This window comes from Phalacrocorax carbo, chromosome 3 (assembly GCF_963921805.1).
Source record: "Phalacrocorax carbo chromosome 3, bPhaCar2.1, whole genome shotgun sequence".
In the NCBI taxonomy this organism is placed as follows: domain Eukaryota; kingdom Metazoa; phylum Chordata; class Aves; order Suliformes; family Phalacrocoracidae; genus Phalacrocorax; species Phalacrocorax carbo.
In genome coordinates this window covers 64,633,475-64,654,140 of record NC_087515.1, presented here as the reverse complement: position 1 = coordinate 64,654,140, position 20,666 = coordinate 64,633,475, and the positions used below count along the sequence as shown (strand labels likewise).

The 20,666-nt window shown below is 41.2% G+C and overlaps 1 protein-coding gene across 2 annotated transcripts in view; it reads left to right on the top strand.

Moving 5' to 3' along the window:
• The window catches only part of ARFGEF3 (ARFGEF family member 3), a 97,116-nt gene that overhangs the window by 60,041 nt on the left and 16,409 nt on the right, over window positions 1–20,666 (top strand). For both annotated transcript variants that reach the window (XM_064447180.1, XM_064447181.1), the window contains 15 exons: window positions 958–1,123; window positions 2,557–2,664; window positions 2,908–3,123; window positions 3,381–3,491; window positions 4,902–5,052; window positions 5,666–5,980; window positions 7,565–7,698; window positions 9,188–9,333; window positions 10,918–11,097; window positions 11,473–11,617; window positions 12,756–12,878; window positions 15,160–15,263; window positions 16,766–16,910; window positions 19,401–19,529; window positions 20,079–20,255. In XM_064447180.1, the coding sequence (XP_064303250.1) occupies window positions 958–1,123; window positions 2,557–2,664; window positions 2,908–3,123; window positions 3,381–3,491; window positions 4,902–5,052; window positions 5,666–5,980; window positions 7,565–7,698; window positions 9,188–9,333; window positions 10,918–11,097; window positions 11,473–11,617; window positions 12,756–12,878; window positions 15,160–15,263; window positions 16,766–16,910; window positions 19,401–19,529; window positions 20,079–20,255 (2,350 nt within the window). The remainder of the gene's footprint in view (window positions 1–957; window positions 1,124–2,556; window positions 2,665–2,907; window positions 3,124–3,380; window positions 3,492–4,901; window positions 5,053–5,665; window positions 5,981–7,564; window positions 7,699–9,187; window positions 9,334–10,917; window positions 11,098–11,472; window positions 11,618–12,755; window positions 12,879–15,159; window positions 15,264–16,765; window positions 16,911–19,400; window positions 19,530–20,078; window positions 20,256–20,666) is intronic.

Below are 20,666 nucleotides of genomic sequence, written 5' to 3'. Positions count from 1 at the left end.
TGTGATGCAGCAAGTATTGTTTATGCACATTATCGAGGGAGGTACCTTCATCTTGCAACTACTTTTGAGCGTAATGACAAATTTCTTGCTTAATACTTGATTTGTATTTATGCAGATGAAGACATGAGAAGTTAGAGTGAAAAATAATTAGGTTTTAGTAATATGAACTGATGATTTTTGTGGCACCTGGGATTCCTCAGCTTACTGGGCTTTTTAAAAATTGGTTTGAAGGCTGCAGGACTAAAAGTGTGAATCTATGTTTTTCAGCTAAGCCACCCAAGAGAAGTCATTTCAGAGTTTCCCTAAAAATAAAAAAATTGGTGATATATGGAACAAAAAAAATGGAAACCAAAAAAATTCTGTCAAAATGTACTGTTATTGCTGAGCTTCCCATTTAAGACAATTTATATTCTAGAAGACCTCAGAAACAAATCGGTTTTAACATCATCATCAGTTCTGGCGTGTTCTTCAGCAGCTGTGAGAGCAAATATGTGACTCAGAACTTTCTCTAAGGACAGCACTGTGCACAACAGGCCTGAGCATGACCTAAGTATTTTCGAAAATAGTTCAGATATCTAACTGGACCCCAGTTCATCTGTGGTGACTGTTCAATGCAGAAAGGTCTGATTGCTGGAAGGCATTAGGTGCCACAACTTCTTTTTATTGGAATTGAGATCCTACCCCTACCTTGTGGAATTAGATATTTGCCTGTCCCATTGTTACTCTGCAAGAATTGTCATTATGATTTGCATCTTGCATGAACTGAACTAAGAGAAGGGAAAGTTCATATCATCCTCCATCATAGAGACAGACTGCAATCCTCAGTTAGTTCTTATTTTTTGCATAACCTCTTTTCTGCTCCTGCACACCCTTACACTCAGGAGCAGATCTAGGAGCTGAAGCTCATGCTGTAGGGCTTACTGTTGTCTTACATTTGGCTTTTATGGTTCTCTGCAGAAGGAGTTCATGAAGCAGGTCCAGTCGAGTGGAGTGTTGATGGTATTTTCCCAGGCCTGGGTTGAAGAACTGTACCACCAGGTACTAGAAAGGAACATGCTGGGGGAAGCTGGATACTGGGGAAGCCCTGAAGAGCACAGCCTTCCACTTATCACCATGCTGACTGGTCAGTACTGAGTTATGGTGGCAAGGCTAACTTCCAAATATGTCTGAAACAAGCTACAATAACATGCTGGTTCATTGCATTACATACAGAACAGTGTGTTATCAAGTGACACATGGTGTTTCACAAAGTTACCGGTAGAGAAAGAATCAGTCTTTAACTGTGGTATTTAAGTGTTTGTTTCGGATCAGACAGAAAGCTTTTGAAGCATGGGTTTAAAAAAAAAACTGTCCCCGGGAGACAGTGAAAGTAGGTTTGTTCACTGAACCAAAATATCTCTTAATTCTGTCAGCGTCAGTTCTGGTAGATTTGGTACTTGTTAATGGTAAGCGGTAAGGCTGCTGTTTTCTTGATGTCATAGCAAAGCCGTTTCAGCATGCCTGTGGTGCAGAACAAATATAAATAGTGGAATCTGATCCTGGAAGCATTCCACAGAATGGGCTCCCCTTGGTTCAGATTTGTGCTATGCCAAGGATATGCCAAATGGCGCTAGAAAGAAGCTGAAGACCTGGAGCACCTCTAGCAAATTCTTATAAACAATCCTTAGCTTCATCTGAGGGAAAAAATCCAATGGTATCAGCTGAAAGGCAGCAGGATGTCTATGTTATTGTATTGATATAAAATGCACTGTCTGCTTGTATGTGTATACTGTATGATTACAAAGAGGTAATTAAAACAGTGTATGCAGGGAGAACACTGGCTTCAGCTGAGCCATTAACTGGTAATCAAAGAGCACTGCTCTGAAAGTTTTTTCTGATTGTATTGAGCTCAGTGTCGCTTTTAACTATTGAGCTGGGAAGCTGAAAGAAACACTTTAGAAAAACAATAGCCGTGGAGTATGTGGAAGAGAGACAGACAAACAGGGGCTGCTAGAAAGGAAATCAACCTGATGTCACTAACATCGACCTCTCTGTGAGAAGCTGGTCTTTTGTTGTGTTGGAGAAAGGGTTGTATTTCTTTTGTCGAGCTTGAACCTACACAGGTCTACTAAAATCACATTTAGGACATAGGATCCCACCACATCTTGAGGACTCAGACTGAGGTCTGGGAACATCTAGGTACAGGATTTAGCAAGATTTGAAAGGTTATACTAAGAAACATGGAGATTTAAGGGTGTGGGAAGTTCTGAACTGTAAGAAATACCATGAAATCTTTGCTGAGAGTTCTGTTGACTGTATAACTTCAGGATGGGGGGCTTTGGGAGCAGGATATTTCCCGTCTTCAAGAAAATGTTGGTTATGCTGGGCAAAATATAAAATGCCACAGCTCATGTTTATGTCAAGGCTTCAGAAGACTGCCAGAAGAGACCAACTAAAAAGCATACCTGAGAAGTCAGGAGTGCTAGTACTTATTTGAACAAAGAGCCAGTAGGAGATGCCTTCCTTATACCATATGTGTGTCAAATAGTAATCTGTTGGTTTTTAATGTTCTGGCAGACATCGATGGCTTGGGAAGCAGTGCAATTGGTGGCCAATTGATGGCATCTGCTTCAGCTCAATCTCCTCTTTCCCAAAACCGGAAGACAGATGATTCTGTTGTTGCAGGTATTAAGACTGTATTGTAAGCACAAGTGTATCTATCAGCAGTTGGTTGTTATATACTTTAAGCATATTCAGATAAATTATGTTTTAGAACAATTTAAGTGTTAAGGGAAGTATGTCAGTACATCCTATGCATGAATTGGTAGTCCAGCATGAAGAAGACAAATATGACGTGGGATTTTCCCACTGATGATAAAGCTGCTGTTATGTAATTTTCCAGTAGCAGTAACACATTTCTCACTCCAGGAGTTGCTTTTGCCCAATACCTTTTAATCGGCTGTTGGAAGAACTTGATTGACACTTTGTCCACACCACTGACTGGCCGCATGGCAGGCAGCTCCAAGGGGCTGGCCTTCATCTTGGGAGCAGAAGGAGCCAAGGAGCAGAACCAAAAGGAGAAGGACTCCATCTGCTTGAGCCTGGATGGACTGAGAAGAGCAGCCAGGCTGAGCTGTGCTCTAGGTACTGCTGCATGTGGAATGTCATGGAAGACTCATAAAACAGGGTGGTAACTTTCCTTGAAGGAATATGGGAGAGGGAAAAGCAGCAATCTGTGCCAGTCTTGGATAGGGACCTGGACTGTAGGACTCCCCATAGAGCCCACCTGCCCTACAGCATAGACATATCCAGCCAACTTTCCTTGGCACAACCTGTTGCTGAAATTGCATCGACTGGGGAGGAAATGCTGGTTAAACAGTAATTGCGGTGTTGCTTTACAGGAGTTGCTGCTAATTGTGCCTCTGCTCTTGCCCAAATGGCTGCTGCCTCCTGTGTCCAGGAAGAGAAAGAGGAAAAAGAAATCCAAGACCCCAGCGATACTATAGCTCAAGGTAACTATGTGATTAAGTTACCTACCTGATCTCATATTGACTGCAAAGGTGTGACTGGAAAGTACTTTGCTGCACATAGAAGGACAGAGGGGAACGCCACCGCTGTGCACTACTCACTTGTAGGTATATGGGATGTATGTCTAGACGCTTCAATCCATGTCCTGCTGTCCTGGGTTCTTAACATTATGTCACACTAATTATATTTTATATGGAACTGAAATCAGTGGAACAACAGATAAGCCAACAGCATTTTTGAAATGTGCACTTTTTAAGCCTTTTGATACTAGTACAACCAGAAGGCATCAGAGAAACAGCTGTTTGGGTTTTTTAATGTGTTGGGTGGTAATATAAGCTGAGTTTGCCTCCCTCTCCCTGTCTTGTGTATACATCCTTGATTGTCTTATTCCATCATCAGATATTTAAAACTGTTTCTGGATCATGTTAAATGAATCTAGAATTTTAAAAAAATGATATATGTATAATGTAAAAAATCCTGCATCTCTATACCGCTACTTCAAACCAAGTGGAAGTCAGTAGAGGCAACGGTTGTCTCCAATGGCTGTTTGGGGAAGCACATAATATGTGTCTGATGACATCTGATTTCTCATGGCAAGAAGTGCATAAAAGAACACTGCATTGCACAAATAACCCTGCTTGGCACTTAAATTTGGTGCTTCAGTAGAAAAAACAAAACTGAATAGACCTGAGCACAAACTAACTTTGGACCACTCTGCTAGTTATGACTGAAATGAGTTGGCCAGGCCATGCTGAAGCAAAGAGGAGGCAGTAGCAGTGGCCAGAGGCCAACAGATCTGTTCTGTGAAAGCTTGCAAAGCTTCAAAATTGGTTTCCATTCCAATGCAGTAGGAGAACTAAGCTTTTCAGAGATTCTCAGGAAAAAGAATGAGGTCCAAATGTTTGTAGTTCAGTTCAGGATTAGACTTGCTTTGACAAGAGTATCCATTAACAAGAGCTCCTTGGTGAAACTCATGTATGGAAATAGATGAGAAATCCTGAAAATCTTTTTTTTTCCCCATAGCAAATTTATTTAATTTTTAGTTAAAAAAAATTAAATATATAGCCAGCCAGTTCCAAAGAGAAACATGTAATATCACTGGCAATCTGCATCTGTTCTGTGGGCAACAAGATGTGAATTTGGGGGTGGAGGGTGTCAATCTGGCATTGATTTTTTTTCATGCATATAAGATCTGTCAAAAGGGATTTTAATTTTAAAACTGCCTCATGTTTATTAGGAAGAAATGGGTTTCTCTGATTTTTCTTTTTGTCTAAAATCCATGGTTTTTTATAGCTTTCAGACTGTATACCTTTGCCATAACCCTATACATAAAACAGTATTTGTTTAAAAGCTGGTGAAGCTAATGGTTTGGGTTTTTTTTTTTCATGCTGCAGTGAAACAAAAAGTGGAGCAGAAACTGGAGCAGATGGGGAAAGTGCAGGGAGTCTGCCTGCACACTGCTCACGTTTTGTGTATGGACGCAGTTCTTAATGTAGGCCTGGAGATGGGAAGCCACAATCAGGACTGTTGGCCTCATGTGTTCAGGTACTCACCAGCTTTCTGAAAAGAAATGGAATTTATACCATGCTGCCTGAAAGTAATGAAATGAGAAAAAGGACTTCACATGCTCTGGGAATGTTCTGTGTAAACAGTGTCAGAGTGAATTAACTGCCAGTATCTGTAAGAGAAAAGATGGTGCTGTTTTCCACCACTATTCAGAGACAAAATCCATGCTTAAAAACTTCAAAGTTACCAGAAGACTGAGGCAGGCCCAGGAACCTAAGTGGGCTTTTCAGGCACCTCCACTAAACTATTTGCTATCTAGGCATACAGGTGGCCAAAGGATGTAAGAAGACAAGTTATCTATCTGTAGTCTTAGTCTGAGAGTTAGAGGTAGTCCATTTATGGTTTGAGTAATATGTCCTGTGCATTGTATCTGGTTCAGATGTAGAGATCAGTGCCTGTGAATTGGCAGTGGTTTCCATGTAAGCTGGTTTCTCACAGTGAGGCAGACGAGAGCTGTACTTGCACTATCCTTCTGACTTACCTCTGGAGTACAGACCCAAGCATTTCTTCAGTGAGCCTGGTCATCAGTGGTGGGGAAGAGTTGTTGGTTTGGGGGTTTTATTCATCTTTTGCTTCTCCTGTTTGTTCTCAGGGTGTGTGAGTACATCAGCACGCTGGAACACACCCACTTCAGTGACGGTGCTTCCCAGCCCTCCCTTACCATCACCCAGTCACAGCAGGCACCTGGAGGGCTGCACCCAGACTCTGAGCCTGGGGAGTCTCCCCAGGCATTGACCCCTGAGCAAGAGACCACTCTCAGCAGCAATCCTGTCATTCAGCCAGTTTCTATCCAGGAGCTCATCAAGGAGAGCAGTAAGGGCAGAGCTTTTGACTTCCGTGGAGGCAGCCTGCTATGTGGGACCAGTGCTGCCAAGGCTGTTCTCACGCTCTCCACGCAGGCTGACAGGTAAAAGCAGCGCTGTCAAGAGCCAGAATCCCTGTTCTCAAAACAGAACCGAAATGTACCTTTCTGTGGTGCAGTGGGGCTTGATCTTTGTCTGTTACTGCCACTTGCTTCGGCTGAGTTTCACAAGAGAGCAGCGTGTGTGTCACAACCAGCAGTTCCTAAAAGACCTGGTTTTCTGCATCTGTGCAGTACCTGCCCTGCAGGCTGAGTATGTCTGTGCACAACAGTGAATATGCCAAGTAAATCAAATGCATCCCAAGAGTGGTGGATTTATCGCTTGTATGTAAATTAATCTGTTGTGTTTATTAAAGCAGGCAAAATAACTAGGTGTCTTTGTCACTCAGCCGGTTCCTGTCAGGACAAGACCAGTGTCAGTTAGAAAGCAGCTGCTTCTGTCAGGGCTGTGTGGACAGCTTGTCAGCCTGCCCCAATGTGGCCGGAGGAGGAATGGCCACCAAGCATGGTTGCAGAATGGCTAGGTTACATTAGGTCCCTAAAACACAGTCTGCAGACTGATATATCACAGACTTTTTCACTATTTCTGCTATTCTTTCGACAGCCCAGGCCAGAGTTTAAAATTTCCTGAGTTGCATGCTTCTAATACCCTCTTTTCTCCATCTGACATTTTGACGTTTTGCATTCTTGATCTCTGCCCAGAGGAGGGTGCTATTTGTAAATACAGAGGAAAAAGTAATGCATATTGACACTGCTTGTAGGAGTTTGATGCTGTGCATGGGAAGTACCTTTTATTCAGGAAGATCACAATACAACTTGGTTCCAAGGATTAGAGAATAGTAGTACTGTAATTTTAATGATGCAGGTTTGACTTCTGCACTGTTACTTCAGTGCGGACATTATTAGGAATCAATCCCAGTTTTGCAAGACTATAGAAAATTTTTTCACTTAACACAATGTCAGAAAATCATATTTGTGTCAACTTGTGGCTGCACCATATTAAATTTCACTGTGACCTCTGTGGAACCCACCACCTACGTAAGCTTAAGTTTACTGCTTTAAGGGTACAGATTTTAACTCAAATCTTAAGAGCTCATTGCAGCTGAAAATAACAACTCTTGTTTGATTCCTAAATAGCAATTCAGGTACAGCAACTTCAGGTCTAAGACTTGAATTAATTTGTTTTCATGTAAGGGGTTGTAACTTCAGAGGAGCAAACTGGTGTAACTCTAAAGTCAGTGAAGCTATGATGATCTATGTTGTGAGGACTGGGTGTATTCTCACTGTTCTTTCAACTACTAGCTCATGAACTGCTTATAGCATTAAGATACAATAAATGGGAAACGTTGATTCCTTGCAAAAGTGACTTTTTGTTTTAGTACTGCAGCTGAATCTTGGAAGGGTTCTGATTGGTCCTACAGTGCTCTATTTTCCACCCACCTATTAATAAAGCGTCTGGATCAAATTTTTTCTGTAGCACTCTATAAATTAAAAACCCCTCAATAACCCAGTGTGTCGCCAAAGGCAACAGAGAGCAGCCATGTACAGATAAGGGTTTTCCTCTTACATACACATTTTAAGTCTGCGTCTCATTAATTTTTCAATTAGATTCCGTTCTTTTACTCACAGGCTCTTTGAAGATGCTGCTGACAAGCTAAACTTGATGGCATTGGCAGGCTTCCTTTACCAGCTCAAGAAGGCTTCTCAGGCTCAGCTTTTCCATTCAGTCACAGATACAGTTGATTACTCCCTAGCAATGCCAGGTAAATCACCTGAAGATCCCTTACAGAATTCTGTGTTTCATATACAACTGTACTGCTTACAGAACTTGCTTTGTATTCTTACAGTTTTAATTTTTCCAGTTGAAATTTCAAGGTATAAATAAAACATGGTATTTAGTCGCATAAAATCTTTCTGTAGGAGCAATTCAAAGTCTTTAGAAAAGGTTGAGCACTGTTTTTGGACAGAGACCACATCCAAACCTGCTGTGAAACACTTCAGAGGATGTTCGTTTCGTTCTTGGGCTTTGAGGGTGTTAATTATCCACAGATATTTAATCACAGCTCCATTTTGGAACCCGATCCAGTAAGGAAACTTGGGTGAATGTAGACCTAAGACAGTGGATTGAAGTTAGACATTTGACAGTGGGATAACCTCAGAAGTGTTCTGGAAATGGGTGATAGCAAGCAAAGCACATAACTGAATAACGTTAAATAAAGTAGTGGGATTTGTCCTGCTTGCTCTTCCCCAGCAGAAAGCTTGTAAATTGTTGTTTCCATCACTATCTCAAACAGAGCAGAAGGATTGGACCCAAAGGAAGATATTTCACTTAAATCTGTACTGTGCCTTTAGAAGTTACATTAGTCATATGGGCTTTGTTCTGTCCTGTGGCAGATATGGGTTTTATCTGATAGATGTCTCCCATTTAATCAGTTTCACCTTTCCCCGAAGTGCTGCCTGTCATTTTCTCAATGTGACACTTCAATTTGTTCATTTTTTCCTCTTGCTTGTCTCCAGGCCTCTTTTTAATAAATAGTGATCCTCATATCATGTATGTAGTAATCAATCAACAGTAGTTGGTAAAAATGAAATCAAAATTAGGATGGAGCAATTAATTGCCTTTTTTTTTTAATATTAAAAGTGGTATGCCCCCTGATTATATCCTTCATTAGAGATAAAAGCAGCAGCATATTTTAAATGAGAGAATGAAGTGCCTTTCCAAATGTTGGAGGAGCAATGGAAGATTAATCCCTTTCAACAGGAAATAATGAGTATTACTGGCTGGAGAACAGAAGTATTTTCGCACATTCTCTGCTTCATATCCTTTGCTTGATAAGAAATAAGAAAGGACAAACCAAAACGAAATAACTTGCAGTTTAAATTCTTTCCTGTAGATGTCACCAAAGGTTTTTGCAACTACTATTTTGGGGTCGTAATATTAATTATGTAACTTCATGCCTAACTTTTCTGCACTACTTCTCCAAGCCTTTGTCTTTAAAATGTTTGCAAAAATAAAAATAAAGCGTGTTTGATAAGTTTTTCTTAAAACTTGGGTCCAATTCCTGTTCTTACCTACACAGGCATAGGCTGTGTTTTTTTTTTCTTTCTTTTTTTTCCTCCACCACCTTCCTCACCCCTCCCCCAACTTAATACTAATAGTTTCTAACCTGATTTAAATTCCAATTTAGACATCTAGAGATGGAGAAGCTGCTGTTGCTTAGCTTCCATTTATTTTCTTACACTTGCTTGTAGGTGAAGTAAAATCTACCCAGGACAGGAGAAGTGCACTTCACTTGTTCCGACTTGGTGACGCCATGCTCAGAATTATAAGGAGTAAATCTCGCCCGTTGCTCCACCTCATGCGCTGCTGGAGCCTGGTGGCACCTCACCTTGTAGAGGTAGGAGTCAGGGAGAAAACAAGAATGTGTGCAAGAGATGGCAAAGCTGAAAAGCTGGAGAAGGCTTGGTAGCTCTTAAAATGTATATCAACCCTCAACATTGTCAAATCTGGTGGCACTCCTGTTGGAGTACTGTACATACCATGTCATATATTGTGATACTGACACTGAGGAATGCACTTTTAAATATCTGAAATGGGCAGGTCCATGGACAATGTGTTGGATTTTTGCAGTATGATACTTCGCATGTGTCTGTGGTGAAAAACTGAAACCATCCTAAGAGTTTACAAGTAACTCCTCCATCTACCTATTTTCCCAGTCAAGGTCTGCATCCTTGCAAGTCTTCCTATGAAAGGATGCAGGTTTTCTTTTCTCACATAAAGCCAGCTCAACTAGGAAGATGGTGACATTTTCCCCTTTCCTTCTCTTTCCTTGTGAGCCCTGGTCAGTAGCATGCCAGTAGCAGCCACATAATGGATTTTGGTCATAGCAAATGACCTTTCCTCAGCTAAACTTTCAGTCTTATCTGGTGCAATGCTGGTGCCTTGACTTCTCAGAGCTTTCCGATTTCTATCATTGGTATGAATAAATGTGCAGTACTGCCTTTCTTTCTCTTGGTGAGGTATGTGGTGTCATCTGCCCAGGTCTACTGAGAGCATGCTTCTCTGGAGTTTTAAGATGAGCTGTTCAGAAAATTGCCATAGCACTTCATTTCATTGCCTCAAGAAAAAGTGTAGACTATCTTACAGCAGAGTTCAGACTTTGGGGAGTCTTGGTGGAATCCCTCTAAGTGGACTACACATAGCAGAGAATAGTTTTGTTGTATGTTTTAACAGCCCTTTATCTTCAAAACTAGTCTCTTACTTGCCTTTGGATGCCAGCCTTCAGACCACTTTAAATACTTTTCATGTTTTGAACACTTTTAAGTCTTTAAGATCCCAAGCCAGTTTAAACTCAAGTACCTTCCATGTTTTCAGAATGCAGGGCTGGTTAGTCTTTTTGGCTGACTTCAGTGCAGATGAGGGCATTACTGGGAAGGAGCAACATCAGGGAAAGGATAGAATTTAGCAAAACCTGCATAGTTGCTTAAACTGGTAACTTTATATCAAGATTCATTGGTGTTTAATTTTCTAATAGCTCTTCCAAAACTGATGAGAACCATCTCACTTTAAGTTCCATAAATAGCCAAATAAAAAGCGACATTTGATCATCCATGGATAGGTATGATCAATATATACAGAAACTACCTGTTTGAAAGGAAAAATGGTCACACGGAAAGACAACATTTCACATGAGTTCTGTTTTGTGGGTTTTATTATTTAATTTATTTATTTTTAGCTCTGTGCTTTTTGAATCGTTAGCAAACCTTTATGCATCTGTGAGACACCAAGCAGCTCAGAGTCTCAGTCATCTGTTTTCCTGGCAGTAGTCTCCCATTTTTGTTGCAGTGGGGTCCCTACTCACATTAGTGGTGAAGCTGGTTTTAGGGTTCAGCAGCGTGAAGTGCTTACCTCCCTTAAAAGTGTCTCACTAAAGCAAATTTTTTGCTTGGACAGACTTGTAATATTCCTCCTTTCCCTGCAGGCTGCCTGTCATAAAGAGAGACACGTGTCTCGGAAGGCTGTCTCCTTCATCCATGACATCCTCACTGAAGTGCTGACGGACTGGAATGAGCCTTCTCACTTTCACTTTAATGAGGCGCTTTTCCGCCCCTTTGAGCGTATCATGCAGCTAGAGCTGTGTGATGAGGATGTCCAAGACCAGGCAAGTCAGCCCTGATCAGGTTGTCTGTATCTCGCCTACCATGCCCAGGAGAAAGATGGTCTCCAGAACGCACTTGGTCCACTTGAGAATGTTTCCCAAATTCCCTTCAAATGGTGCCCCTTAATTGTCTTCAAGGAATCAGGAGGGCTCTGCCCACCTAAGCCAGCATTGTGGTAGGGCACAGAGACAGTACACCTGGCTTTAAAGCAATTAAATAAAACTTTCCTATTATCTAAAACAAAACAAAATTAGTCTAGACTGACAGTGAAATATAGGAATGTGTTTAAAGCCATCCTCATTCCTTCTGAAGGTCCAGCTGTGTATCAGTTCTGGTTTTTGGTTTTATTCTTTCAACCTCTCCTACACTGTCTGCAGGTGGTCACCTCTATAGGAGAGTTGGTGGAAATGTGTTCTACCCAGATCCAGTCAGGATGGAGACCCCTGTTCAGTGCCCTGGAAACAGTGCACAGCAGCAGCAAGTCAGAGGTTAAAGAGTACCTTGTAGGAGAATACTCTATGGGTAAGGACTTACTGCACTGACTGTTCCATGTGTGTTTTGTTTCCCTGTCTTGTTCCCTGGGGACACAATAACTAACTCAGTATATTTAAATGTTGTACCTGAACAGTGGCACTTAGCAGTGGCACTGCAATACTCGAGGACTGTACTAAAGTATCTGGTTTATTAGCTGGGGTGGGAGGGAAAGCAGAGGTATTGTTTTGAGTTTTTATGTTCTGGATTCTGGCAGATGAGTAGAATGAGAAAGAAATGTTGCATACCTACTTCAATATTTTTGAGCAAAACAGTAGTGCAGGAATACTGAGCTTGGCCGGGCCCTTGCCACTGTCCGGCTAGAGAAAGGAAGGAAAGCATACTGTATATAACCACCACATCTCATGTGGACTGTCTTTCTGACTGTGTGAAACCTATTGCTCTCATATATCAGGGTAAGTTAGTGTGATAATTTAGGCAAGTGCTTGTCCAGCCACTTAATTGCAAGGCTTCAAATTGCTAGTGCTATTACAAACCGTGTTTGCTGTAAGAATGATTCTGCGTCCCTCCCAGAGATGTTTGCTTGTATGGAAACTGGGTAATATGGAGAAATCACTTTAACCCATTCTTTTGCCCCATTAGAAAAAATTTTCAAATGTTGTAAGTCATGCGTAAGTGTTATGGTTTTCCTCCTAAATTTTGTCTTTCAGATCTGTTATGATTGATGGCAAAGTGCAACTGTATGCTGTGTTTGAGATCTGATAATCTACTTAGGAAAAGCACAGCTATTTTGTTACTATATAGTCTGAATAGTTTTCCATGTGACTGCTGTCATCTTGGCAGTTTTCAAGAACTAAACCAGAAACCTCCACCACGCAGAAGTGTTAGCTACTGAGCTGAGTTCAAGAGCTAAGACCTGCTCTTACTACCTGGGCAGGCATAAGCTGGTATTTTTCATAGATAAGGCAAAGGGGGAGCCTGTTATTACTTCCTATGAAGGGCTACACAAGTTGCCTCAGGAGCCAGAGAAGGTTTTACTTCCAAGATAATTTCTGTCTCTGCTCTGAATAGAAGAGATTCTACAGATTCAGTTAAATTGTTGAAAAAAATGTTGGAAAATCACCTTTATGGGGGATGGGGAGGAGTGCTCATCTTGTTATTTCCACAGGGAAACGCCAGGCTCCGGTGTTTGATGTCTTTGAAGCATTTCTAAACACAGACAGCATCCAGGTCTTTGCCAATGCCGCCACCAGTTATATTATGTGCCTTATGAAGTTTGTCAAAGGACTGGGTAAATATTTTTATTTTCCTTTTATCCTATTAAGTCATGATATGTCAAACTTGATCCTGCAGAAGAGAAGAATTCAGTTATGTAACGCATAGTATGGTAGGGAAGAGAGAGACAGTGAAGAGATTGAGTCCAGAATGCTTTAAAAAAAAATCAGGACCAAGGGGTTATTTCAGAAACATTTTTAATGCTGTCAGTTCATCAAGTTGTTGTAGCAGCAAAGGTGCATCTCACTATTAAATGTCTGCTTCATGTGATCTTAATTTGCATCAGGACTTGCTTATATTCATTTAATAAAAAAGTAAAAACCAAACCCAAAAACCAGAATGTTGCAGAAATGGCCTGGCACTGTGCAGTGACAAGCATGGGTTGTCTGCAACAGAACAGGGTATGTTTTACATTCAGCTGTCAAAGCCACATGGCTCCTTCCTACCCTTGCCCACCTCAGCAGGAACAGTTTTGGTCATACGCAGTGCTGAAAACTTGCTGAACCTTCAGTGAGATCATGAGCATTGCAACTAACAACGCTCTGTCCCCATGATTAGATTTTTTGTTTTTTGGTGTGTTACTGAGGGCAGCAGAGACAGGCGTCAAGTCAAGGTAACCCTGCAGAGTAATTGTGGCGCTTCACCAAGCTACAGAACAAAGGCAAATGGTGTTCGGTCATTCTGCCTCTGTGCTCGTGTTCCCTGGCTTGCCTTGATCATTAAAATTTGACACTTCTTATTGAACTGTGGCAATGATTTTTTTTCCCCTTATGTAAATTGCAAAACTTCTAAGGAGTGGTAAAATGGGGGGTTTTTATGTTATATATATATTAATTCACAGAGGTATCTAGATCTGTAAGCAGCTCCCTTTGATTTAAATGAAGCACCTAACTGCAGCAGATCTAGTCTTTAACGTTACTCTTGTCTTATTAAGCTATTTCACCATTGATTTCAACAGGGGCAGAATTCAGCTTGTGATGACAGACCAGAATTGTAATTATTACTACAAAAGAGAAACAAACTGGCATGCCCACTACTAACAGAGGGGACTCATGTTCCTTCTTGAGAACTTAAAAGCCTGTCTTATGTTTCTTTAGGTTTCTTACTTTCATGAGATGAGTTTGTCCCCTTTATGGTTACATGTCAAAAAGCGAGATCTTTTTTTGTATTAACGGTAGTAAGGCTGTGGGATAGTTCAGTACTGAACAATAGCAAATATACCATGTATGTGCATTTTAACATAAAACTAAAGGATTCAAACTTCACTGGCTGACTTGGCTGATCTTAGTAGTAGACACGACTTTAAAATACATTATGGAGGGAATAGTTAAGGGCATAGAAAAACCAAATAAATGTAGTGAAAGGAGAATAAAGTAGGATTTACTAAAAGGATTTAATATTTATCTGGTGGTCTTTATGAGAGGAATCACTTTTAAGGTAATAAAATGTTGATGCATATAGGCATTTAGTAAAGCTTTGGATTTGGCACTGAATAGGAAGTATTTGCCTAAACTGGAAAAATGGCTATGAGCCAAGTGTTCTGGGGTGGGCAGAACACTGGCTGAGGGAGGAGGAAAACAGGCTGTGCAGGCAGGGGGAATGCTGGAGTGAATGGCGTTATCCAGGGAGGAGCTCTGCACAGGATGCCTTGGAACTGATCTGCTTATTTAATACACTTAGTGAAGCTGACCTAGAAGTAGGAGTCTGCTGATGCCACAGAGTTAGTAATACCGGTGATACTGAGACATTAGACCTGAGGATATCATACAGCTGAAACTGTGAGGCCTTGACACCTGAATTTGACAGCAGAAGGAAATATTGTAGCATAAAATTTGGTGTATTTAACGAGTAAATAAACTAAAGGAAGAATTTGTGGTAGAAGAATTTTCCAGGGCACTGGGGTGCAAATGAACAGAAAAAAAAATATATATTAATTGAGCAAAGGGTGAATGTGAGCAAGTAATTCATACATCCGTGGAAAAAAGTGGAGTGGAGTCAGTATGACAGGTGACTAAAAGGTATGATTATAAGAACTCACAAAAGCTCTCCTAAAGAGTTATTAAACAGGCTGTATGTATTAAAGCATTTATTCACATAAAAGCCCATGTATAAACTGTGACCAATATTACTGTATTGTTTGTATGAGAATCATCTGGTTGTCATCTAATAAGATCAAACAAAGGCTGTTTTCTGTATTCTATTCAGACATTAGGGCACAACTAAATGAAAAAGGAAAACTAACACTATGTTTGTTTCTCTTCTTCTGTACTTCCCAATCCTGCCTTTCCCATCCCCAGGGGAAGTAGACTGTAAGGAGATGGGTGACTGTGTGCCAGGATCAGGATCTGCATCTACAGACTTGTGCCTTCCCGCGCTTGATTACCTCAGGAGATGTTCTCAGGTATGATGAGCATCTTACACAGGTACTAACCTGGCCTAGGAAACAGTTCTAACCTCCAGGCTTTGCATCAATGGCTAGGTGGTTTGCATGAACACAACAGAACCTGTGGTAAGCCTGATGGTAATAGCCGGCACTGCCAGATGGAGAGTGGCAATCTGAAGGAACCCCATACCTTCTAGGCCAGCTGACGGTGGGAAAACATGAGGAGATAAAAACACTCAGACCCAAGGACCATGTGGGAAAATGTGAATGTTCAAAACCTAGTAGTAACATATTCAAAGCTACATTCATTCTTATTTAAACAGTTACTGTAAACAATGTTGGTAATGAAAGAGGAGAAAAAAACCAACCCTTGAGAATTCTCTCATGCTAAGAAGAGCAACAGGTTACACCCTCTAAAACGCAGCAGCAGCTCATCTGTACCATGAAAATGTATCTGAAGCTCAGGGCAAATCTCTAACAATTAGAATGCTGGCATGTTTCCTCTAATCTCCTTGCACACAGTAGTACCTGCGGGTCTTTTTGTTGGACCTAAGCCATGTCTTTTTCTGGGTACAATACAGATGACAAAGGATATCATCATAGCCGAAAGGACTTAATATCTGAATTCAGAGATAATGGGTGGATTCAGTACACAGGCTGAAAGGAGAAGGAAATAAGGCAGCTCAGAATAATAAACAGCAGACGTATCAAACTGTACTTGCTATCTTGTTCACCTAAAAAATTCTAGTGAATATCTATGCATATATTTAGCAAATATCTATGTGCATACATAACATATGTTCTATCTATAGACTATGGGCATCATATCACTCTTCCTCATCCTTATAAACCCCACTCCACAGTGAGGCAGAAATATTTTCTCCTCTTTAAAAGAAGCGGCCATTTTTATCTTGTTATACCTTTTAACTTGCCAGTAGAAAAACAACAGGAATGACTAAAAAGAAATCCTGTCTGTATATTGCAAATACATGGTTTATGTTAGAAAGGCCGGGTGAAATACCGGTAGCGTCCCAGCTACAGCACAATTCTGCGAAGTTTGTTTTTGTTGTGTAATGGACAACCCAAGCAACAAAACTCTGAAGCAAACCTGTACAGATTCTTTTATCAGTATTTACTTAGTCCTTCAGAGCTCCAAAATATTCTGTGTACAGCTAATGGAGCTCCTTAGGTCATAGTTGCAAGCAGTAAGTAGAAACATGTCTTTCACAAACGAGGAGGGGGCACACTCCCTTCCCCAAATTGTGTCACTTAAATTGCTTTACTCCCTCTCTTTCTCCCCCTGACCCCTTACTTGTCAATGAACAGAAGAGTTCTGGCCTATAGTTGTGTTTTTCATTTATACTAGTGCTGGGTGAACAGAACAGATGCTGATGTGCTGCTTTCATAGCTTTTATTTTATTTTACATGCCTGTGTTTTATGTGATGGCTTTTACAAACTTTCCCGTATATATTTGTCTTGTCTTCTCTTTTGTTGCCTCTCTCTTCCTCTCACCCCCAAGTTGTTAGCCAAAATCTATAAAATGCCCTTGAAACCAATCTTCCTCAGTGGCCGTCTGGTTAACTTGCCCCGAAGAGTGCAGGAACAGTCAGCCAGCAGTGAGGATGGTATTGAGTGCATCCTTTCTGACTTCGATGATGACACTGGTAAGTGCACTGAAAGCTCTAAATGCGGAATTATTCAATTGCTTCTTCCGCACGTCACTGTAAAATTTGTCTCTCCACTGCTGTAAGGAAAAAGGAGGGGAAAAACTTCATAGTTTATTGTCTCCCCGTTGTCCACACACACACACACGTGCGCACACAGAGCTTGGAAGTTCAGATCATGTCACCTTCTTTATGTTAGCAAATACAGCTCGTATATGGGAAAAATACAACCCCTCTCTTGGGACAACATAATAGTATTAATAATATTTTTATTATCCTGATAGTCATAATAAAACCAGGATGTATTTCTGAGAGCTAACACAATAATACTTTCTAGACCACAGCTAAGTAAAGCAGTGAAAACCTTTTAAGCTTGGTATTGGCAGGCCTGCCTTTAACAGAAAAAATATCAGTGTTGAGTTAGTTTAGAAAGATAAAGCATACTTGTTTAAATATGGTTCCAAACTTATGTCCTGTGCTCTATTGAACTAAATGGTGTATCTCTAAAGTCCATAAAAAGCACTATGACCTCCAGAAGAACAAGCAGCATTTTTCTCCTGATTATTTTTGTGGCTTCTATGGGTTGAGGATTAATCAGGTGTTTGATGAACTAGATCTGTGTGGAGTCAAGTGGCAGAGGAATGCAGCCTCACCACTTCTGGGCTCATGACAGCCCTTCGAAGCAGTACAGTCACTTTTGAATATCTGAACTACTGAGGTGTTGTGACCTGGCTGCCTCTGTGAAGAGCCAGCTCCAACCAGGCAGAACACAGGCTGACTCCGATGCATTTCCTTCACATGCCTCACCAGAATGATTCTTGGTACCTACTTTTATCAAGACTCTTCAACTACATGGACTGTCCTGTTCCACTGATACCCTGTATAAGGGAGAGAAAAGCTGCTTTCTGAAAAAAAACAAACCACAAGTCCTAGTTTGGTTTTTGGTTTGTTTTTCTGCGGGGTGGGTTGGTTGGTTTGTTTGTTTTCAGTTTACATTCTTCTTTATATGTTTGGGGTTTTTTCTCTCTGGAAATTTTAGAATGTTCAGCTGGGATGTGGGAGACCCAAGTCACTGAAGTCTCTGCTTTGAGTCAGGCTTGGGACTTGACCTAGGGTCTCCCCACCTCAGGTGAGCGCCATTTGCCTACTGTTCTGAAGTGGCTCTGCCTTTCAGTGTCTTTGCTTGCTGTGAATAGAAATACCACCCTGCAGCAAACCAACCTTCTGATCTGGTTCATGTTAGACCTAAGGACTGAAACATTCACCCAGTTTTTATTTAGCTGCTAACGGTATTTAGAACATCGCTAGGCAAATTGACTTTGCAAAGACAGAAGACAGTGCTTCGGCTGGCACTCCACTGCTGAAAGTCAGTACCAAGATGGGACAAAGTGGTTTAGCCTACTTTGCCATATGGTGGTGCAGCGTATTGTCATAGTGTATTTGATTCCATGCCAAACTCTTCAAGAGGGTGTTTCTGGAAGATACTCAGTTCTTCCAGATTTGAAGATACCCAGATTACGCGCTCAGTGATTTGTGCCGTTTCCTTATCTAGAAACATCATTAAGGTCTGTGTGACTCCAAACAGTGTCACCGTACGCACTGCCCTGTGGAAGGGGTGTGAATAAATAATCAACCCGGTTACTAAGTAATGATTTCACTGTATTTTCCTTAATTCTCAGGAAGACGCAGTCAGCAAACTCAGTGCATCTTAAACAAAGTTCCCTTACAGCCTTTTTTATTGCTTTTGGAACATAATTAGCCAGGAAGCATCGTGCAGCCCCAGACTACATCAGCATGGCTACCAGTGGCAGAGAAGGAGGACTTATTAGTGAACCTAAGTAAAATCCATTTTAGCACAATAAACCTTTTAAGGGGACTTAACTCAAGAATAACACTGTACATTGCAGGAGCATTGTGAGTGTAATATGCAAGATCCTTCTAGTCATTCGTAATATCATGGGGAAGTAGCAAGTACTTAACTGATCTGTGAAAAAGGGCAGCAATTCCTGACCATCTTCAAAATTGTATTGAAAACTCGTTGTATCCCGTAATCTTTTAGGGATACATGTTTCCTAATGTAGATGTGAGCTAGTCACCTTAGGGTCCTTAGCTAAAAGCATAACCTAAATGGGTGCAAACCACTCTGGGCATCATTTGCAATGGTAGTGAGATGTGTAAAATGTCTCATTAAAAAAAATTTTTTTAAAAAAGGTTAAAGAGAGTGGACTAGTGGGAGTAGTAAACTAAGAAAGAAGACCAGACCAAGATGTCCATGGAGGAGGAGGGGTGGGACGAAACACAAACTTAGTCAAAAGGGAAGGAAAAGGAGACCATTGTTTCAAAATTTGATACTGCCCACAACCATTGCAGAGCAACAGTGAACGTGCAAGAACCCATGATCTTTATTAATTAATTTCTTAGCCTCCATCGCTTTCTGAGGGCAATGCAGTATCTCACTTAGGGCTTTAATCTTTGTTTTCTTACTTGTAGGCCTTATGAATGTCTGGATTATTCTGCTGGAAGAATTAACAACTGCCATATCCAACTGTCCCCGCCAGCACCAGCCTCCTACTTTGGATCTGCTCTTTGAATTGCTGAGGGATGTTGCCAAGACACCTGGTAATGAAAGGGCTTGATAAAACGTGAGCTAGTAGAGCCCTGACCCGAACCTCTCAGAATCCTAAACCACTTTGGTAAAGTGTGTTACTCATGCTGGAGCTGCACAGAGACGTTCTTAAGTTAAAAGGGGTTTTAACAGAGGGTCATATGTTATTCCAGTTAGTGCATTGCTCTGTGTTGACAACAAGCATCTTGTAAGAGTATGTTGAACATACTGTCACATTTACTGCACAAATAAAGAGGTGCAGTACTCTATCAATGTCCTAGCCACAGAGAACCTTTGCCTGGTGTCCAGGAAATGGAAAAAGAATATTATATAGTCCCGTAGACCTGCTGGGAAAGACAGTAGGTAAACAGTTGGCTAAATGTTCATATACTACCTCACAACTAGATCCAAAAGTGCTTACCCCTCATCCCACAAAAAAATGTTTCAGAACCTGCTTTCTTCAGCACCACCCCTGGCCTCAAGCTTGGAACAACTTAGCAAATGTACTGTGCAGGTAGGCTTTGCGAGCAAAAATATACAACCATCATTGTGTTTATTTTAAGGCCCAGGATTTGGCATTTATGCAGTTGTACATCTTCTTCTTCCCACGATGTCTCTTTGGCTCCATCGCAGCCATGGTGACCATTCTTACTGGGATGTGGCATCTGCTAATTTCAAGCATGCCATTGGCCTTTCCTGTGAACTCGTAGTGGAGCACATTCAAAATTTCATACACTCAGGTATGTCATTGCACTGTCACATCTGACAGTCATCAGTGTCATGTTACTGAATAGCTGCTTGGGGAGATGGTTTCATTGCTTTTTCGTTACTCAAGCATAAAATAAGCTGAAGAGGGTTGAAAATTTCTGTTTGTTTGGGTGGGTTGTTATCTCCTTCTCTCGCTCCTTCTCTCGCTCCTTCTCTCGCTCCTTCTCTCGCTCCTTCTCTCGCTCCTTCTCTCGCTCCTTCTCTCGCTCCTTCTCTCGCTCCTTCTCTCGCTCCTTCTCTCGCTCCTTCTCTCTCTCTTTCAGAATTATGGAGAAAATTAACTAGTAAGGGACCTAGGGAAGCTACTTAGTCCAGCCTCCACTCAGAGTATGGCTGTCTTCAAAATTAAATCATCACAGTCGATATAGTACTTTCGAAAAGAT